At 36.3% G+C, this 20,434-nt stretch overlaps 2 protein-coding genes across 3 annotated transcripts; both read left to right on the forward strand.

The window, feature by feature from the left end:
* The first annotated feature begins 760 nt into the window (after positions 1-760).
* Positions 761-4,906, forward strand: tmem147 (transmembrane protein 147). Its single transcript, XM_057340940.1, has 8 exons — positions 761-867; positions 1,208-1,320; positions 1,723-1,792; positions 1,892-1,957; positions 2,119-2,255; positions 2,514-2,598; positions 2,805-2,926; positions 3,384-4,906. The coding sequence occupies exons 2-8, from the start codon at positions 1,244-1,246 to the stop codon at positions 3,502-3,504; spliced, it is 678 nt and encodes a 225-aa protein (XP_057196923.1). The 5' UTR covers positions 761-867; positions 1,208-1,243; the 3' UTR covers positions 3,505-4,906.
* A 1,116-nt stretch (positions 4,907-6,022) lies between these two features.
* sult2st3 (sulfotransferase family 2, cytosolic sulfotransferase 3) lies at positions 6,023-9,523 on the forward strand. 2 transcript variants are annotated; one of them, XM_057340939.1, is made up of 6 exons: positions 6,023-6,400; positions 6,962-7,170; positions 8,217-8,343; positions 8,787-8,881; positions 8,973-9,153; positions 9,282-9,483. In XM_057340939.1, the coding sequence occupies exons 1-6, from the start codon at positions 6,262-6,264 to the stop codon at positions 9,395-9,397; spliced, it is 867 nt and encodes a 288-aa protein (XP_057196922.1). In that variant the 5' UTR covers positions 6,023-6,261; the 3' UTR covers positions 9,398-9,483. The 2 variants fall into 2 exon arrangements, with proteins under 2 accessions (XP_057196922.1, XP_057196921.1); XM_057340938.1 differs by lacking the exon at positions 6,023-6,400 and adding an exon at positions 6,607-6,823 and having other exon boundaries at positions 9,282-9,523.
* The last annotated feature ends 10,911 nt before the right edge of the window (positions 9,524-20,434 follow it).

The raw sequence follows: 20,434 nt of genomic DNA on the forward strand, positions 1-20,434 counted from the left end.
CTGTGGACATGTCAAATTCAATTTTTATGTAGTGTTTTTTACAATGTTGCATTGTTTCAAAGCAGCTTACAAGAAAAAAGAAATTTATATAGCATACAAATGGAACAGAATACATACATTGTCCTCAAAGAAGGAATGTAAACAAAAACTGCATATGCTTTTACTGAGGTTTGGACATATAGTCGTTTAATATTAACAGGTATAAAACTGAACCAGAAATGTATTTGCATGTTATGGAAATGGCCCTTTAAAAATAAGAGAAAATAAAAAAACAGGAGTGTAACATACAAATTTAAAATAATAACATGACGAAGAGTGTAACATGCATAGAAAATATGCAGTAATAAGAAAAAGTGAAGTACTTAGGAATATTGTCGTTCATTATAATAAAACTATAATTAAAATAATTTCATTAAGACTAGCACATACAATCTGACACCTTTCCTCTGTGGAGTGAATTCAGGGTGATTGGGACACTCGTATCAATCCGTAAAACGAGTATTAGGCCTACTAAAAAGAAACAAAATATTTTGATATGCAATCCCATTTTAATATGCAATAAGTAACGCAGTTAACTCTAAAATATAATTTTAAAACTACCCAGTAATAATAACACGCTGTGAATGATCGATCCTGATCGAAACCCATTCACTATTGTGCATAATAACAACACTGCTGTGGAGGACAACAGTGAGAAGTATCATTTAGAGACCCAACGTACAGACCCCCTTATCCGAGCTCATTTTGTTGTTCAGAGTGAGAGCGGAACTATAGTTTAACAGAGGACGCCTCCACCCGGACCTTTAATAGTGATGCAGCGAAGGATTATGTGACCTGAGCCTGTCATTCTACAACCGTATTTGTTTGGTAAGAAAACAGTCTTTTTTTGGATTCTTCATCGCAGGAGAATTAATTGACTTTGTTCAATTTAAATTTGTTAATTTGATGTTATATTATAAATAGATTATGCATGTTTTTGCTGTTTATTAGCAAGCTATCTGACGCATGTCTGTCTCATGCATGCTGATAGCTACACTACTGAATAAATGATCAAAAATCACAGATATACAAGTGTAATGTTTACATTACTTATGCTACTTAAAGCTTTAAATCACAGACATAGTTGCGATTCTTAGTATTGTTGTTTTCCTAGGTAGTATTCAATTGTCTGATGCAGATTGTATGATTGTGTTTATTCGTTTAACAGGGTCAGGGGAAGAAAACCCTCACTGAAATATCTACCATGACGCTTTTTCATTTCGGAAACTGTTTTTCGTTGGCTTATTTCCCTTATTTCATCACTTACAAGTGTAGTGGATTGTAAGTATTTTGTGGATCCGCCAGGCAAAAATAATATAAAAGTACAATGTTTTCATGTTTTGTACTTTACTGGAAATTTCCAACAAAGTGTTATTGAATTGCATAGAATTTTATAATAAATATTCAAGTGCCCCTGTGATTGTTAGTAATTTGGTCAGTGTCACAGTATATTTAATGTCAAACTAATGTTAGTTCATTTATAAATAGCTTATTTCATATGTAATATTTTTACAGTCCTTCCATGTGGTTGTGTGGTCATTGTACATTGTGATTCTTTCACTATATACAACCATCAATTACCCAGGATTTTACAATCATCAAACAGTTCTCTGCTGTTAACAAAAGAGCTAAATAAGGCACTGTTTTCACCAATTCATCTCTATGATATATTGATTTTGACAGATCAGAATACAATGCATTTTGGAGATGTGTCCAAGCAGGTGCTACCTACCTCTTTGTACAGCTGTGCAAGGTTAGTGAGCCCCGAGATACCTCACTCAGACATAACAGACACCATTTGTGTGCCAGACTTAGAGACACTGTCAGGACATTCTGTGATATCACTTTTTAGATGCTGTTCCTTGCCACATTTTTCCCTACCTGGGAAGGAGGAGCTGGCGTGTATGATTTTGTTGGGGTACGTGGTCTCTGAGCTGAATGCAAAAATATAGAATTTGCCTTTGGAAAATGCATAACAAGAATTTGCCATATGTTTAATTTCTACATTTTTAATTCAGATGTCCACAGATGCACATAATAATTTGATTGTGTATATGTGTTATCTATAAACATTAACAGGAGTTCATGAAGGCCACGGTGGACATGGCTGACCTCCTAGGTCTTCATCTGGTCATGTCCAGGAATGCTGGGAAAGGAGAATATAAGATCATGGTGGCAGCCATGGGCTGGGCTACAGCAGAGCTTATTATGTCAAGGTATTCATTACAATCGTAGCAGTCTGAAACTTGTATGCGAGTTTAATTCTATACAGCATTTTTTTTTTTCCTACTGCATCAATACAAATCCAGAGATTTTCATTTAATTCTCATTTAGTTTTTAATGTCACACAACCATGCTATCAAAATGCAGTGTGGTCCTCCACTTATCTTCAATAGATGTTTTATGTGAATTTGGTAATCAATTCAGATGAACGTGTAAATAAGTCTTTCTGCGTCTCTGACCCATTTTAACAGATGTATACCTTTATGGGTTGGAGCACGTGGCGTTGAGTTTGACTGGAAATATATACAAATGAGTTTGGATTCCAACATCAGTCTGGTAATGATATTTGCTTATATCATATTAAGGTTTTTGACAAATATGTGTTTCTACTGTCTCAATATTTGAAATTGACTAACATGGATTATGTTATTGTTTATAGTATATTTATATTAAGTTCCATTTTATGTATATATGTTTCATGAGGTCATAAGCATTTGTCAGTTGTACTCCTGCTATTTTTTTTCTGTTTGTCATCATAACAGGTGCATTATATTGCCATGGCAGCAGTTGTGTGGATGTTCACCCGATACGACCTTCCAAAAAGCTTCCGTCCTCCTGTCACCATCCTGCTGGGGTTGTGTGTTTATAAGGGCTTTTTAATGGAGTGAGTATTGTTTATCTTGATTTTATATTTTAGAACTGATTTTGATGCTGTTTCCATAAGCAGTTGTGGTTTGGTTGTAGCTGTTGTACTCAACAATCACAGTTTCTTTATTCTGCACATCAAAAACTTAAATATTACTAAGATGCAGGCTCTAAAACATGAGCAGTTATATCATCATTTAATTAAAACCAGTATTTATATTAGATACGCATACCTATACCTTTATATAAATAGTAAACAAAATCTAAATCTGGTGCATTTGTTGAGCGAATGCGATTAGTTTGTCTTTCCACTAGATGGCACTGTTGCTTCATAAATGTATTGTGTTTCCTTTTAGTGATATTGCTAACCCAGTAAAACATTGTTGTAATTTTGGCAACATATTCACTCTGTAAAAGTCTAGTTATGCTCCTTGTAGATGTTTAATTCTATGTTTTTCTCTCTTTCTCTTCTCCAGACTGTTTGTTCACATTTTCATTCTGGGTAGCTGGACGGCCCTTCTGGTAAAATCTGTCCTCACCGGTGCCATCTCCCTCTGTTCACTCTTCCTGTTTGTCACACTTGTTCACAGCAACTAAACGCTTTGTCTTCTGTTGAGTGCCACCACACACACGGTGCATTTTCAAGTATTTAAAGAGCAAATCCACATTCCTACAATGAATTCGGTTCACTTTTGTATCTGCTATCAGGAGACTATGAAAGTATAACTGTTAAAGGAATAGTTCACCCAAAAATTAACATTGTGTCATTATTTTCTTACCCTTATTCCAAACCTATATAAATGTAGTTTTTCTGTGGAATGCATAATGAATGTTGATTCATTTCACTGCAAAGCAGATAACTAATGACAACAACACAACTCCATAAGAGTAATCCATATGACTGTATATCATTTGTTCTGAAGTCTTACAATAGATGTGTTTGAGAAACAGGATTTGTTTATTTGAAATCCTACCCCCCATAATAGCATTTCTGCATATTTTACTTATTGTGGTTGGTTATGATAGACCCCCGGTGCTTTCCATACGCTTTAACAGCCATATGTTGTTCCTCACACATAGTTGTCATACGGTCAAAACACTTTGAATATTGCATATGAGTATTAGACACTTCAACTTGACGTTAAGAAGATTTAAGCCAGGATTTTCATTTTTGGGTATGCAATTTCTTAAATGATTCAGGTTGTTTATAATTGACAAATAATAAAAAAATTGTGATCATTATATATGTTTTTAATGGTCAGGTGTTTTTGAGAATTATACACAATCCTAAAAGTGTTTCTTTTCCTTTACATTTTTTATCACAATAAAACCGTCTGTTCTACTTGAACCGAATTTGGAAATGTAGATGTTTTGGAAAAAGCTGATAAAGTAATAATATTAATTGTGATTAGCAAGCTTTGCATAGATAGACCATTTGTAAACTATAACAATTCTAGTGTTTTATTGTTTATTTCGATAACATTGTTACCTAGAAATACAACCGCCCCTCTGCTGAGGTCCAGTTGAGAGCTAAAACTCAATTTGTAAACATGTTCAGTGTGCATTCATAGTTTAAACAGCTGGTGACCATCTTAAGGGGACAGTTCACCTGAAAATTCTGCCATCATTTGCTGTGATCTTTTATGATGTGCATTTAGATTTTTCTATGGCCTCTGAATAAGTCTTTTGAATCATTTTTTTCAAGGACATCGTGTGTGAGCCTTTGTGCTTGTTTATGTAGGATTTAACTTTTTAGAAAGAGAAATATGAGTGGGTATACCTCAATGTGAATGGTGCAGTTGTTGACACTGTTTATCATTTGCTTTGCCTCATGTTGTTTGAGAAACCGTTTTCATCGGATGCACATGCCTGGTCCGATGTTGACTTCCGGTCTGTGTTTTTGGTTATAAAGATTTATATCATTTACATTATTATTCATTTAAAATAATAGTTTTATTGTATATTAATTGTATTAAATTACATTAAAACTACTAGTCTACCAGAAATTAAGTTTGGCCAACGTAACGTTTCTTTGTCGTTGCCGCTGAAACCTAAAAGTCTTAAGTCTCTCCTCAGAAATGAGTAGGTAACTATGGCAACCATAGCATTAGCAGCTCAAATGGCATGGGTTTGAACCCTGGCAAGCATACTGATGAAAAATGCGTCACGCATTCAAAATCAGATCAGACCATCTTGGAAATGTGAACTTGTCCAAAGTGTTTTTGCCCAGCAGTGTTAATATTCTGTATGCGGGGAATTTTCCTCTGTGTGATAAAAACAGCTTTGAATGGACGGATCTAATCCCACTGGGTTTCATTCTTGGCTTCAAGTCACTCTCTCACATGTCTAGCGTTACTGGTGCTGTGAAAAGGCTTTTGTGAGACTGCTGACTCACCATACATCTAATACAGAAAGAGCAGAATCAACATAATTACTACATGAATCACACGTGCATGTTTTTAATTCACAACTTTAATGATGACACTATGAATTAAGTACCTGGGGCCGGATTCACCAAACTGTTCTTAAGACAAAACATAGGAAGTTCGTAAGAATGTTCCTACTTGAGAAGTTCTCAAATATTTTCTTAAAAACATCTTCATTTTTTTCTTGAGAATAAAATGACATATGCTTTGTGAATCAATCTTGAGAGAAAACTGTAAGAACTGATTTAAGAAGTTTTTCGGGAATATAAAACATTCCTAACTTCTTTCTTAAATTAGAATTTCAGAACCATCAGTCCCGTAGTAGGCTATATCTCAAAATACCACAATTTTACCTGTAAACATAATTACTTGCTACATTTATCTGTCTTGTCAGTCTTTTATTTTTCCTTCTGCACCTAAAATGCATACACATAATTCTATTATATAATAGAATCTATAATAATCTATCTATAATAAGTCTATTCATTCATCTTTTTGTTTTCTCTTCTGTCTTCTGTTCTTTTGCTGTTTCTTTTTCTATTTTTCCTGTCTTTCAGTTTTTCTTATCATTCTGTCTTTTCCATCTTCCTCTATATAGCCTAAATCTCTTTGTTTATCAACCTTTGGTTTTTCTTTCTGCACTATTTAAATGCCTCCAAATGAATGACATTATTGTCCTTTTTTGTCTGCTATCTTTCTGTCTGTATTTATTTTTTGTCTTCTTGTTATGTTCTTTCACGGTTTCTTTTTTCTCCTATTTTTTTTCTTTTCATTCTGTCCTGTCTTTGTAACCTCAACATAACCTTTCCCCTGAACTCCTCAGCAAATATGTGACTCCTACAGGGTTAATGATCTCCTCCCCTCCGAACGAAAGTGAATTCAGACGGAACACTGCGAACAAAACTTCCTTGTTTTCCAAAGTCTCAGGATGGCGGACACCGAGTTAAATCTGCTGTACCGCGGTCTCCTCCTGCCCAAGCTCACTCATTCACAGGAAAGCCTCGACTATCTGCAGAAACTAAGGGTCAAAGATGACGATGTCGTCGCAGTTACCTATCCCAAATCTGGTAAGAGTACAATTTATAGGGAGGTTCTCGTGATGCACAGAATGCAACGTGTTCTGTCACGTTACAGCAACATCGGCGCAATCGCTGCGCGCGCACGTCTGTCAGTTTGCGAAACGAAAAGTGACTTTCGCAAAGTTTGCGACGGTTAAACGATGCCAAACCATCATAGACTGTTACAGTGTCACGTGGGTAATAAGTGACGCGTATATATAGAGGTATTCCGTGTCTGGAGATCACAATCACAAAATTAAACGCTCAGTTGGTTGAAGTATTGATTTATGTTAATTATGGGGAGTGTCAATTATATGTACTATCACGGACTAATGTTTCCAAAGGAGAGTCATAACGAAAACAGTTTGGAATATTTTGAGAAATTTAATCTAAATGATGATGACGTGATTGCTATCACCTACCCTAAATCTGGTAAAGTGTTTTTTCTTTGGTTTGTTTGTTTTAATGTCACTTATTATAGTAAAATATATGGTTGAACTCTGGTTTCTGTAGTTGCCATGGCACATTTGTGGTTTAACAGTATTAACAGTATTTCTATGTGTGTTTCAGGTACCACATGGATGCAGGAAATTCTTCCTCCGCTCCTGCGTGGAGGAGATCTGACTGCAGTGCAGACCATCCCGAACTGGGACAGGGTCCCGTGGATGGAGGAGACTCGAGCACCCCTCGTCATGGATAAGATCCCCTCACCTCGAGCCATGGTATCCCACATGCCTTATCAACTGATGCCTCCCTCCTTCTTCACCTCTAAGGCTAAGGTACAGAAAATAGCTTTGCAGTCAGCAATCCTGAGTGAAATTGTTTTCTGTTATAAGCGGTGTTGGGAAGTTGCGACGCTACTAACTTCACTACATTTTTTAGTAGCTTGGCGGTAGCTCAGCTACTTTTAAAACAGTGTAGCTTTTCCAGTAGTTAATTACTTTTTTAAGACAGTAATGTGTATCACACCACATACAAATATAGCATACTTTAGTATAGTGTTTATTTATAGTAAATTGTAGTATATTACAGCTGTCGAATAACATATACTACAGTATTCTGTAGTATCTAGCTATAGTAAATTCATACACTACAAATTCTGTAGTATACTTTAATATTTACTAATGTAAAAAAATGGTACTGTATCTAGGAAATATACTATACAGTTTGCTATAATAAATATTACACTCTTTTATTTTTTACAATCTCACATAAAAAAATACAGAAGTAGTTTCAAAGAAGCTACTTTTTTATAGTAACTTGTAGTGTAGCTAACTACTTTTTCAGATGGGTAGCTTAGCTGTAACTTAACTAACTACAATTTCAAAGTAGCTTCCCCAACACTGGTTATAAGTGGGATAGGTACCTGCTCTTCATTTATACTCAATCACTATAATATCAATGACCTATTTTACAAAAAAATGTTTTAATTGTATTATTTATTGCTGGAAAAACATCTTAGGCTGGTTCAGCTAAAGACAAACAGATGTACATTTACATTTTGTTCATTTGGCAAATGCTTTTGTCTTAAGCTGTTAACAAATAGGCATAAGGTGCACCGTAAATAAAAATGGTGTCTAGTTACTGTAATGTTTATTGAAATTTTACAGTAAAAAGAACCTAGCAGCATCACACAATAAATTGAATCTCTTGTATATGTATTATTATATTTTTTATATTTTGACTGGATCGAATAGGCCATGTTTTTCAGTTGTTTTTCAGTTGAGTTGTTTTGTATTGTTGTATTTATTTGTTGTCTCGTGGCTCGATCTTTGATAAACTACCTGCATTGCATGTTTTTATGTGAAATCTTATCTTTCATTAGGTAATCTATGTTACTCGCAATCCCAAAGATGTTTTAGTTTCATCTTTCCACTTTCATAAAATGGCCAGTTTCCTCGATGACCCTGGAACATTTGAAGAATTCACTGAAAAGTTCCTGGCAGGAAAAGGTTAGACTTTAAAAAGCTTTTAATGTTTATAAAATGGACAGTTTTCCCCCAGTTCAAGTCATAGTTTACCCAAAAAGAAAGATACTGTCATTAATTCACCATCACATGGTTCAATACCTGTATATGACGTTTTGAGAAATGTCTCAGTGGTTTCGTGTCCATACACTGGAAGTCAGTGTGGGCCAATGTTTTTCGCTTGCCAACATTATCTTCTTTTGCAGAAGAAAGAAAGTCATACAGGTTTGGAATGACATGACGGTGAATAAACGATCAAACAATTTTCCTATTTGGGTGAACTATCTATGTAAGATCTGTTTTTATTTGCCTTTTACCAATGGTGAAACCACTTAAACACAACCTTGTTGGAGTATTTTATTGTCATTTTTACAGTAATGCAGAATAACATCATAAATATTGAAATGTAAAACAAATTTATTGCCCAGTGCTTTTTGGAAAGTGGACTGATCATGTGAAAAGTTGGAGAAACCCTGCTCTTGGGGATAGAATTCTCTACGTAACCTATGAAGAAATGATTCAGGTAAAATAAAAGAGATTTTATGTATTCAGCTACCAATTCCACATCCAATATTTTCAAAATAAAATTCATGTTGTTTTTCTTGGAATGGCAGGACCTTCGTGGAGTTCTGGAGCGGATGTTGAACTTTCTCGGTCGTCAGCTCAGCGCAGAGGCTTTGGATTCTGTGGTCAATCACTGCACATTTAAAAATATGAAAACAAATAACATGTCAAACTATTCTCTTGTGCCGGAAGAGATCATGGACGGCAAGAAATCACCCTTTCTCAGAAAAGGTACATAGATTTACACAGCAGCACTGATTTGGGTTTGACAGCAACTGGTCGAAATGTATACTTCTAGTTTATTCATTCCATATCTGTCTCTCTTTGTCCCTGTCTGAAAACGTTCTGCATGTTTTAAGGTATCTCTGGAGACTGGAAAAATCACTTCAGCCCTGAACTTGATGGCAAGTTCACAGCAACAATTCAAGAGGAGCTGAAAGACAGTAACATCAAATTCCTGTGGGATGACGAATGAGACAGAATCTCTTTTCCTGACATCTCCGTGTACGTGAAAATAAACAGTTGTAGTGGGAACGTGTGCTATCGTTTTCTTCAAGTGTTGTTACTGTGTCATTTCTGTTCTGTTTCTTAAGATAAAAAGAGAGCAGACAGTTGAGGTTTGGTCAGGTTTTTGCAACATAACGGAGAGCATGCAATATTGGTTAGTTCCCTTTGTAAAAGCGGAATTGCAATGTCTAGATTGTCTAGCAAAAAATTCTAGAACAAATTTGGAACTTTTGTGCATTTCTGAGCAACACACATATTATGCTAGAGAATAGATAAGAATGCTTACACCGTGTCTACAAAAGACTTATTAGAACCCATTATGATTTTACATTTTGTCCACACTGCATGGCGTAATCCCATTAGAACAAGCCGTGCAACGCACCGCGCCACATCCGGTGTAGACACGGTGTTAGAATGCACGATTCTGTAATTATGACTTTTTAGTGTTATGTTGATCTTTGACCTGGTCTTGGTCTTCTTGACACCCTCTGGTCTTGTCTTGGTCTCGGTTTTGGTGGTCTCGACAACAACACTACCTCTAACACATAAGTGAGAGACTTAGAAAATGTGCAGGATGTTGCATGGTAAAAACATTGACCCCTTCCATTGTATGAACACAAAACTGAGATATTTTTCAAAATATCTTCCTTCCACAGAAGAAAGAGTCAAAGTTTTGAATGACATGAGGGTGAATAAATGATGACAGAATATTTATTTTCATGGGGAACTATAAGACAACTTTAATATATGTATAGTATTAACATAGTTTAGTCATTTATACTGTATTTGTGTTTGCCTGTCCACATTTTGTTTGGAGCCACTAAATTAGAATCGTTTCACTTTTATTTCAGACTCATGTGTATTCATGGTGAAATTGATCAGTAATGTTATTATTTTAATAGTTTAAAATGATTTAAATACAAGTGACCTGTATTTTGTATTGACCGTATTGTATTGACTGTATTGACCTCTAAGTCAATTTGATTTTCCTTTCCAATTTGAGGCAGGTTTAGAAGTTTAGTTTTTCAGTTACATTTTTTTTCCAGTGTAGAGTTTATAATTTTTTTATTGAAGAAATAATGACCTTAAACCAGCCCAAGTTAGTTAGCTGGTCTCTGTTGGTTAAGCTAGTCTAGCTGGTCTCCTCATCTAAACGGATGAGAAGTGCCCAAAAGCAAGTTAAAAAAAAATTCTGTGAAGATGTCATCTAATTCGTTGAATATTTAAATTAAGCTCATTGCTTTGTGATTGGATGAGTTTGTACGTCACCCCATGTGTTAAAATAGCACACGATGATGATCAGTCATCATGTGGGAGCGCTCACGTTTGCACTTGTGTTGACCATACTGTATGTGTTAAGTGTGCATCTCTCCTCTGAGGGCATTTTGCCCCAAGGCTTCTGCCCTACGTGACTGCACCGGGGTTCACCGATGCCGACCGCAGCCTCCCTCTTTAACGATAACACTAATGAATTTCCTGCGATTTCCTGTAATTGGAGCATAGGGCGGGTCACGCGCGTGGGCTTGGGCATGTCGACGGCATTTTTCAGGCATAGGCTGAAACCGTGATGTCGGACGTGTTGACAATGTCATTGTGTGATTGGGCAGAGGAACCATTCATCCTCACGTACCCTTTCCCTTTGACAGCTGGCATCATCAGAGTCTGCAAGAAGGCGAGGGCATCTTCACTTATGTGCTGGCATGCGGGCGAATGTTCCGAGATGGAGATCAGAATGGCTTAGATCATTAGAACAGGATGGACGCTAGAACTGGTCTATATCAAAGTGTCTCCTGTCTGATGTCCCCAGAAGATCCGGCTGCCATCATTGCAGCGTGGCATGGTGGGTGTCTATGGGTGGGGATGACAAGCTTCTCTCAACCCTCTCAAGAACAAAGGGTCAGCTTTTATTTGGACTAATGTCGAGACTCCAGAGACGTAGCGATAAGAGGAGAGAGACGGTCGGAGAAAGAAAGAGAGATTGCAAAGGAAGGGTGGTCCATCTGACGTACATAAACCAACATCAATCATCATTTATTTCCTTCTGTCATTTTTTACCTAAGTTTTGTTATCGTTCTCATCCTCTTTTAATTTAAAATTGAATTTTAAAGTGATGCGGAATATGAAGATTTAATTTGGGAATGACACCGGGCTAGTTGTCACACGGTTATTCTAGTGAATATTTACAGTATGAACAAATGAAAGTGCATTTCTGCACATTTTAATATCTTGGATACAGATAAGCAAATAAACATTGACACAGTTACTGCCCAGAGATGCACTCCATTGAGCTCCCTTTGTGACAACATGCCCCAAAAGCAAAACGTTGTCTGACTATACGTCCCAGGTGTGGAACCTTTTTTTACAATTTCACACTTATGACTGCTAGATATGATTGTTTACTATGTATGTAAGGTTATACTCCCTGAAATTGAAATCCATGCTTTCCTTAATGACATCTTGTGTTAACATTTCACATTTATTAAATTAGCAGACACTTTTATCCAAAGCTGAGGAAAGCAACAAGTGATTCATATTAAGAATGCAGTACAATACAGCGTTAAGATGGTATAGGCCAGCACACAGAGAACTTCAGAAAGATGGAGATTTAGTCAAAGGTTTTTTTTAATATTGTTAAAGGGTCAATTAAAGCCACAATATGGAATAATTTTGTTATTAAATATCCAAAAATCACTTGCACAGTGTGATATATTTCATGCAGTTGTGTACTTAAATTATCCAAAATGTTCCGAAGAATGTGCAAATCCAGAGAAATTCCTATTTAAAATAATGGCCTGTCCCTTGTCTCTCTTGTATTTGTCGCATATCAGTGACTTAATATCCGGTGCTCCGCACTACCCTCAGTTTCCGGTTGTAGAAACTACGGCAACACGCAAATGCGGAAGTGGTTATACAGCATCTGGGACGCAGCATCTGTTGTTCTGTTATAATGGATCACGATTACGCTTTGGCGAGTAAAGGAAACCCGAAAAAGCGTGAACGTAGGCCAAACGAGACAAGCAGGCTTATGGACAAACGAAGAAATAAAACAAGGATTAATATCGGCGTGGCGTTTTCTAAATGGTGAGAGCTTCGCGACCAACTTGGACTCGACAGAGACTCCGCTCTCGCATGTGTTTTAATAGACAGGTAAGCAAAGAAAATGTTATTGTACACAAAATACTCATGCACAGATTATTTGAATAGTTATGAATGCAGTTACCCTATGAAATAAAGTATATGTCGCACAAAAATATGTAGCCAGTAACGTTACTTGTAAATGCTGTGGGTTCGTTCAAATTTACTTTTTAAACGATGACTGTATGACTGTTTGAAACAGGTAAAACTGTGTAGCATTACGCTACCAAATCAATTGACAAAGTCCAATATCAGTCGCGGGCTAACGTAGCATTACATTCCACGTTTCTTGCAAGCTAATTCATTACGATGACATAAAATAAAATTAATTCATTACCTCGTCCGTGAACATGATGGGCGATCTCCATACGCCTCTGGATGGTGAAAACGACATGTCCCATGATTCCACTCTCCTACATAACGTCATTTAGCTTCGCCTTTTGTTGTTGTTTCGAAAGTGCGCCATCTAGCGGTCTAAATATTCCATATTGTGGCTTTAAATATGACATAACTTGACATAGTTAGCAGAGAGACACGTGTATGAAAAAAGAGAAATACATTACTTTTACTTTACAATTACTTTTCTTTTCTACATCAACAAGTTAAGTAAAATGGCCAGTATAAGCTTAGAAAGTCAAATAATAAATTGTATGCAATGAACGTGTTTTTGAATTGTTTAAAATGTCAGTAATAGCCAGTAGGAGTTGGGTTGCAAAGCTTACAATATTGAACATGTAAATTCCCCTAAACCCCTAAATTCCATTCAATTCTTGAATTTGAATTAGAATTTGAATTGAGATTGCAAACAGGAAGCTGAATTCAAATTCAAATTCAAATTGCAGGAAGTAGAATTGGAATTCCATAAAATTCAAAGAAATTCATGATACATAATTAAGGTGTATTTAACAATGAAGCTTTACGTATATATTGCATATGATTACAACATGAATTTCATACAGATATTATTGTATGGACTCAATGTACACAATACTTTATTATAGTAAATAGGCCTATTTTTTTTTACCAAAAATGAACATTAAAAACACTCTATAAAACAGATCATTGAAATTGTAATAACTTTCGAATTGGGGAAAATGATAGGATAGCACTTCATTTCCCAGAATACCTTGCTGGATCCAAGTTTTCAAAATGGTTGACCAAGCATTTGAGGAAATGTTGACCATTAGATGCAACAATGTTACCCTGTAAAGTACTTTAAAAAATGATAATTGCATTTACCAAAACATTGTTTGAAATGAAGATATTGCGATATTGTGTAGGGTGGAGTCATTCAAATTCATTCATTTAATTGAATTAAATTCAGAAATTCTGAATTTTGCACAGCACTGTTATGTATGTTAAGTCTTCAGTTATGTCTTCAGTGCTTTGATTACATACAGTACAATTCATCTAATTTTAGGACCTCATTCTACGTGAGGCTTTTGTTCTGATAAAAATGTCTATTACAGGGACTAAACTATTATTGGCAACATTACAACAACTGGCCTACTACATCCTACAGTTTACTCCTAAAGTTTACTCCAGCATTCATTAGGCCTGTTCGTATTTGTTCATGCGGTTTTATTTACTGTTGCCCAAATGCTGTGCACTTCCCGCCATTGTGTGAATTATATCTTCACCTGCGTGATAAGATGTGTCTTTACATTAAATTAGATGTTCTTTCCGGACACCCGCCTTTGTTTTGACTACGAGCTAATGCTAATACGCATATACAAAAAGCGCTAACAGTCTCCTCGAGAGGAAAAGCGCAGGCAGCTGTTGTGACATTTATGTCAGAGAAACATTATCCTTTGTGTTAAATGATAAACTTTTTTAAATTAAATATTAGGTAGAATGTATTTCCTTCTGTCATTTTTTCCTCAGTTTTGTTATTGTTCACATCCTCTTTTTTTATTTGCACTGATGCTGAATATGAAGATTTAAACTGAGGATGACACAGGGGCTAGTTGTCACACTGTTATTCTAATGAATGTTTATGAATAATTTCTGTACATACTTTAATTACATTACTTGGCTACAGATAAGCAAAGGAACTTTTAAACAGTTCAGTAAAGTGTGGTATCGGCTATTTAAAATGTTTTGCATTTCCTTAAAAATACAGCAGAATTCTTGTTGACAGTTCAATAAAGTTAGTCGTGAGGGGATAAATCACCCAACATTCTGTCATCATTTATTCACCCTCGTGTCATTCCTAACCTACATTACCTACTTTCTCCTGTGGAACACAAAAGAGGATATTTTGAGAAATGTTTCAGTGTTTCTGTGTTCAATAGAAATCAATGTGGGTCAATGTTGTTTGGTTTCCAACATTCTTCAAAATATCTTCTTTTGTGTTCTTCAGAAGTCATACAGGTCTTAGAAAATGCTTTAAAGTTGCTGATTTATTTAAGTCAACTTTTTTTGTTAGTAGAGACAAAATGTCTGTATGAATTGTCATTGCATGGAAAAGATCTGTGTGAAAAAATCATAAATTCTTCTTTTGTGTTCCTCAGAAAAAAATAACAGTAAATAATGGCCAGTTTTTAATTTCGGGGTGAACTTTAATGAAACATTTCTTTACTCGAATCTTAGCTAGAATCTAGTGTTAAATTAGGTTTGATACACTCAGAATATCATTTAATTTAGGACCAGATACATCCTTTGTTATTTAAAAATAAATAATATCTCATTCCTAGTGAAATTTGATTGCCCTAAAGTATGAATTCAGTGTTTTTTTGTGTTTCAATACGGATTTTATTGTCTTTGTCTGTCTACAGTACTTCAAGAATACGTAGTAAACTCCATAAGGGGCACCTTCCTTCCTGTTATACACAAATGACAGGTATTTGGAAACTATTTATAGGTGCCTTGTCTATTTTAAGTGTATTCTTTGTAGACATCCATACGTTTGCATGGTTAGTGTTAGCTTGCAAGATGCCTTTTATGCACAATAAACAAGAAGACATACTGAGATAATCATAATGTTTTACTAAGAACACCTATAACATAATTCCTAAAAAAAAAAACAGAAGAAAAAAATAAGGAACTAGTTTCATGTGCTTTTCAAGTCAGTTTTCTAGCAGTTATTTTTATTTAAGTTGCGAATTGTTTAGTTGACATGCTTCAGAAATTCTGGAGAATGACTGAGAACGATAGTTCACCAAAAAATGAAAACGCTGTCTTCATTTACTTAGCCTCAAGTTGTTCCAATTCTGTATACATTTATTTGTTCTGATGAACACAGAGAAAGATATTTGGAAGAATGCTTATAACCAATCAGTTCTTGGCCACCATTGACCACCATAGTAGGAATAAATTGCTTTACATTTACATATTTGGAAGACGCTTTTATCCAAAGCGACTTACATTGCATTATACTATACTGTACATTGTATCTGAGTATGTGCAATCCCCTGGGATCGAACCCATAACCTTGGCGTTGCTAGCGCCATGCTCTAACCACTCAGCCACAGGAAAGCGCTTTATACATTTCTTTGTTCTGTTGAACACAAAAGAAGATATTTTGAGGAATGTCGGAAAACAAACAGGTCTGACTACTATTGTAATTAGTGATGCTTTGAAAAAGCATAACTATTGTTATTCGAACATACTTCTTATAATTATTCTTGTTCCGCCAAAAGTTTGGCACGCTACTTGTCCCGCAGCTTTTGACGTAGACCCATGAATGAATACATCAAATCGAGCGGCCCATTGAGGAATGGTGTGTGATGACTTTTGGAAGTGATCGGGTGAGAGGGGCGCGCGCGATAGGGGGTGAATAAAAACCCGAAAAATCCCATTGACTTAACATTGCGCCCAACTTTGATGGGTCGTAGCTCTGAGTGAGGATATAGAAACATGATAATAAATCACGATTTGAAGAGGCTATCAGGCTCTGTAAGAACATCACTCACAATGGGGTGTAAGTTGTACCCCTGGGGTGTAAGAGCCTCCCAAAATTTCCCAATCACAGGAAGCATGCCCATATAAGGCGTAAAACGTCCCGTGTTGAATATCTTAGCAGTACAACCACTTAGAGACAAGGGGGTGGGCTCATTTTACTCAGGCTACCAATCAGTGTGACATGATCATCTTGAAGCTATTAAGCCACGCCCATAGCAACCATTTACAGCAACCTAGCAACCGATACCATAGACTCGCATTATAAAAGGTTCAGGTGGATAGCTTTGCAACACAGTGTCATAGAGACAAGGGGGTGGGCTCGTTTTACTCAGGCAACCAATCAGTGTCCCAGGATCATCATGAAGCTTCGAAGCCACGCCCATAGCAACAAAACATGTCAGCCTAGCAACCGTTTAGCAATACCTATATCTCTGCATCGGAACATCGTAGAGAGACGGGGGTTGGTTCTTTACACTCATAGCTTAGAGCATCATCAATTGGCAGATGCTAAGCCACGCCCATAGCAACCAAACAGGTTAGCCTAGCAACCATTTAACAAAACCTATATCTCTGCATAGGAACTTCGTAGAGACACGGGGGGTGGTTCGATTCACTCATAGGTTAGAGTATTATCAATTGCAGAGGCCAAGCCACGCCCATAGCAACCAAACAGGTTAGCCTAGCAACCATTTAGCAACGTCTATATCTCTGCATCAGAACATCATAGAGACACGAGGGTTGGTTTGTTTCACTCATAGGTTAGAGTATTATCAAGTGCAGATGCCAAGCCACGCCCATAGCAACCAAACATATTAGCCTAGCAACAGTTTAGCAATATGTATATCTCTGCATCAGAACATCGTAGAGACATGGGGATTGGTTAGATTCATTCGTGGCTTAATGTGTTATCACTCTAGTGCCCAGTTCCGTGGTTTGCCACAAAGTATCATGAATGAACTATACGTTGTTTTGAATAAAATGTTCTGCCAAGTAAATGTGCATTTAATTGATCAATTTTTACATATAATTCTTCTAAACTGGTATCAAGAATTGTAAAATTTCCACTAATATTAGTATACAGAGGTTCTATATCCTGGAATGTTGGTATTGTAACAACCTCACTTCTCTTCTTTCGTCCACTCAGCGTCTCTTTGAAATTGTAATTTTAGGGCGTGTATGCAGATGTCACACGAGTCAGTCTGACGTCTGCCAGCTCTTCCTGTAGCATCTGTTCACACCCAGCGCAGCCGCCTCGGACAATGACCCGACTGTCTGCGTGCAGGTCTGTGTGTCTCTTACCAGCGTGTTGTTATTATACAGTACGTCAGCACTATGCTCTCCGCTCCATTGTCTGTGCAACTATTGTTTGTTTACTAGACTGAGAAAAGCACAAAGACGGGAACAGATGCTTGTCTGCACTTCCGGGAGCTGGCATCCCAAATTTGGAAGGCGGGGTTTCATTGTTTTGGGGGTCTTAAAAAGGGAAGTTCCTTCTGATTTTTGGGAGAATTCTTCGATGTATCTTGAAAGGGCAGTCCAACATGTCTGCGAACATTGAGATATCACGTACTCACCTTGTTGTTCCAAACCTGATTTTCTTAGACAAGTTTTTAAAATATTCTGGCCTTTTGTTTCTTTCCATTGAAAGTAAATGTGGACTGGTGCTGTCTTTAAAGTTACAAGATTACAGAACTTAATCGTGATTTTCTAATTATGTCACACTGTGGTGAGCACTTAACCAATGCAATCTAATGACAATTCTCAAAGGGATAGTTCATCCAAAAAATATTATTCTTTATACGCCCTGATGTCATTCAAAATCTGTATATGACTTTCTTTTGTGGAACATAAAATATTTTGAGAAATGTCTCAGTGGTTCTGTGTCTAATGGAAGTTAGTGGGGTTCAATGTTGTTTGATTACCAACATTCTTCAAAATATCTTCTGTGTTCAGAAGGACAGCAAACGTCCTTATTCAAAACTATTATAATGGTAAACAGTGGCTAAAAATTATTTTGTGCAAGCAACATTTAATTTGTGAATTATCCCTGAAAGACACTAAAGCATATTTGGCATAATTTCTAGCTTTTCACACAGTAAACTCAAAATAAAGTTACTTCCTTAACAAGAAAACACCAAAATAGAAAAGCACTGACGAAAAACACTTAAAATAATAAATAACACATTACAGGGCTCCTTTTCATCTCCGAGTGGCCAGTTTTGAAAGCGCATGCTCCCTCATAATGAGAGAAAATGAGAGAGCCGATTATCACGCTGATATGGGCTTTAAAATGGGTGGACTACATTCCCAGTGGCCCAGAGGACCATCGCCTGAGATCATGCATTGCCTTGGATTGACTCGCTATCAGCGTAGATGTGCTGGGAAGCCGTGCTTGCCGGTTGCCCTCATTGTTGATAAGGTCAGAGGTGTGGAGGTCTCTCCGAGAGAACAGGAGTGGTAAAGATCTCGCTGCTGGTGGCCTGATTTAATTTCGCCTTCTTAGTCTTTCTGAACAGAGAGGGCTGTGTTTGAAAGAAAAGTATTGAATGTCAACATGAGTGGATGCTGAGTTTTACTGCTGAGCTTCATAGAGAAAGAAATCTGCAAGATGGGAAACTAGACACAACTGCAAATGAAATTTGTTCCTTACACAAAGCTATTATATGACTATAATGCATATGACACAAGATGCTGTTGTTTATTTATTGGTTATTAGTATAGCATTATACATTGAATATAACTTGTTTGAATGGAAAACGGTAATTCAGATATTCTGCATAATACAGAGGATGCAGAATAATACGGGGTTGAAATGTTGTGGGTGAGTAAATTATTTTGGTAACACTTTACTTAAAGCCTTTCTGTATAATGCATTATAAAGGGTTGTCAAAGGTTATGATGCAATCAATTATTTTTACAGTGGTCATTATTAGACAAAGGGTTGGTTGTTGACAAAACACTTTCGTTATATTTTAAAATCAAAAACAATCAAGGGACGATGTAGGGAAAAGAAATAAATGAAGTTCATGAAAAATGATAGTTCCTATACTGTAGATCATTCGATCATCACATTGATGAAATCCTGCACAGTTAAAGTTGTCATGAAACATTAATCTACATTTTGAAGTGATTTGAATTTCCAGAGAGGTTTATTTTGTTTGAACAGTGACGTAATTACCAGGATGTTCACACTCAGGGGATGAGATCTTTTTTATTTTGACGGATAGGAGTGAGATAAGCTCAATTCAATTCATTTTCTCAACCTTTGGCTTTGAAGATAAGCACTTGCATCAAAGCTACTGCATGCTTCACTGCTCTGTGCTGTAATTGATGTTGGTTTTCAATTATTTCTAGTGAAATAAACCATTACCACCAGACGGACACTTAGATTGCCCCAGTTTCACTCTATCACTGCCAAAAACACATTGCATTGCCCATTGCACAACTGAACCTTGACCTCCAATCGAGTCACAGAAGACTTCAGATTCAGTATGCACACTCTATGATCTTTTCACAACATTTTACGGTTTACACAATTTAAAATAAATAACGTATACATAGTGCCGAAATAAGTTATGTTTAGGGATGTAACGATTCACCGTGAGCCGGTTGAAAATCGGTTGTAATGAGCAACGATTCAAATCGGTTGAGGCTTGAACTGAATCGCGATACATTTTTTGAACAGCAGGGGCCGCTATTTTCACTGCAAATCTAAACGTGGATGCTGATATTTCTTAAATGCAAAAAAATCCAAGAAAAGCACATACAGTATTAGTTTGTTTATATTAAAGAGACTTTTTCTATTATTAATTTGTTATAAAATTGCAGTTTAGTTTTGTTATTTGAAATAAAACATTATTTTATCATACAAAGAAACGTGAAGCATTTAAGAAATAATGCAAGGGAAGTTGTTCATTTCTAATTTGTTTCAACTCATTTTTTCAAAATAAATCGTGAGTAAATCGTG

This window comes from Triplophysa rosa, linkage group LG8 (genome assembly GCF_024868665.1).
Source record: "Triplophysa rosa linkage group LG8, Trosa_1v2, whole genome shotgun sequence".
NCBI classification, from domain to species: Eukaryota; Metazoa; Chordata; class Actinopteri; order Cypriniformes; family Nemacheilidae; genus Triplophysa; species Triplophysa rosa.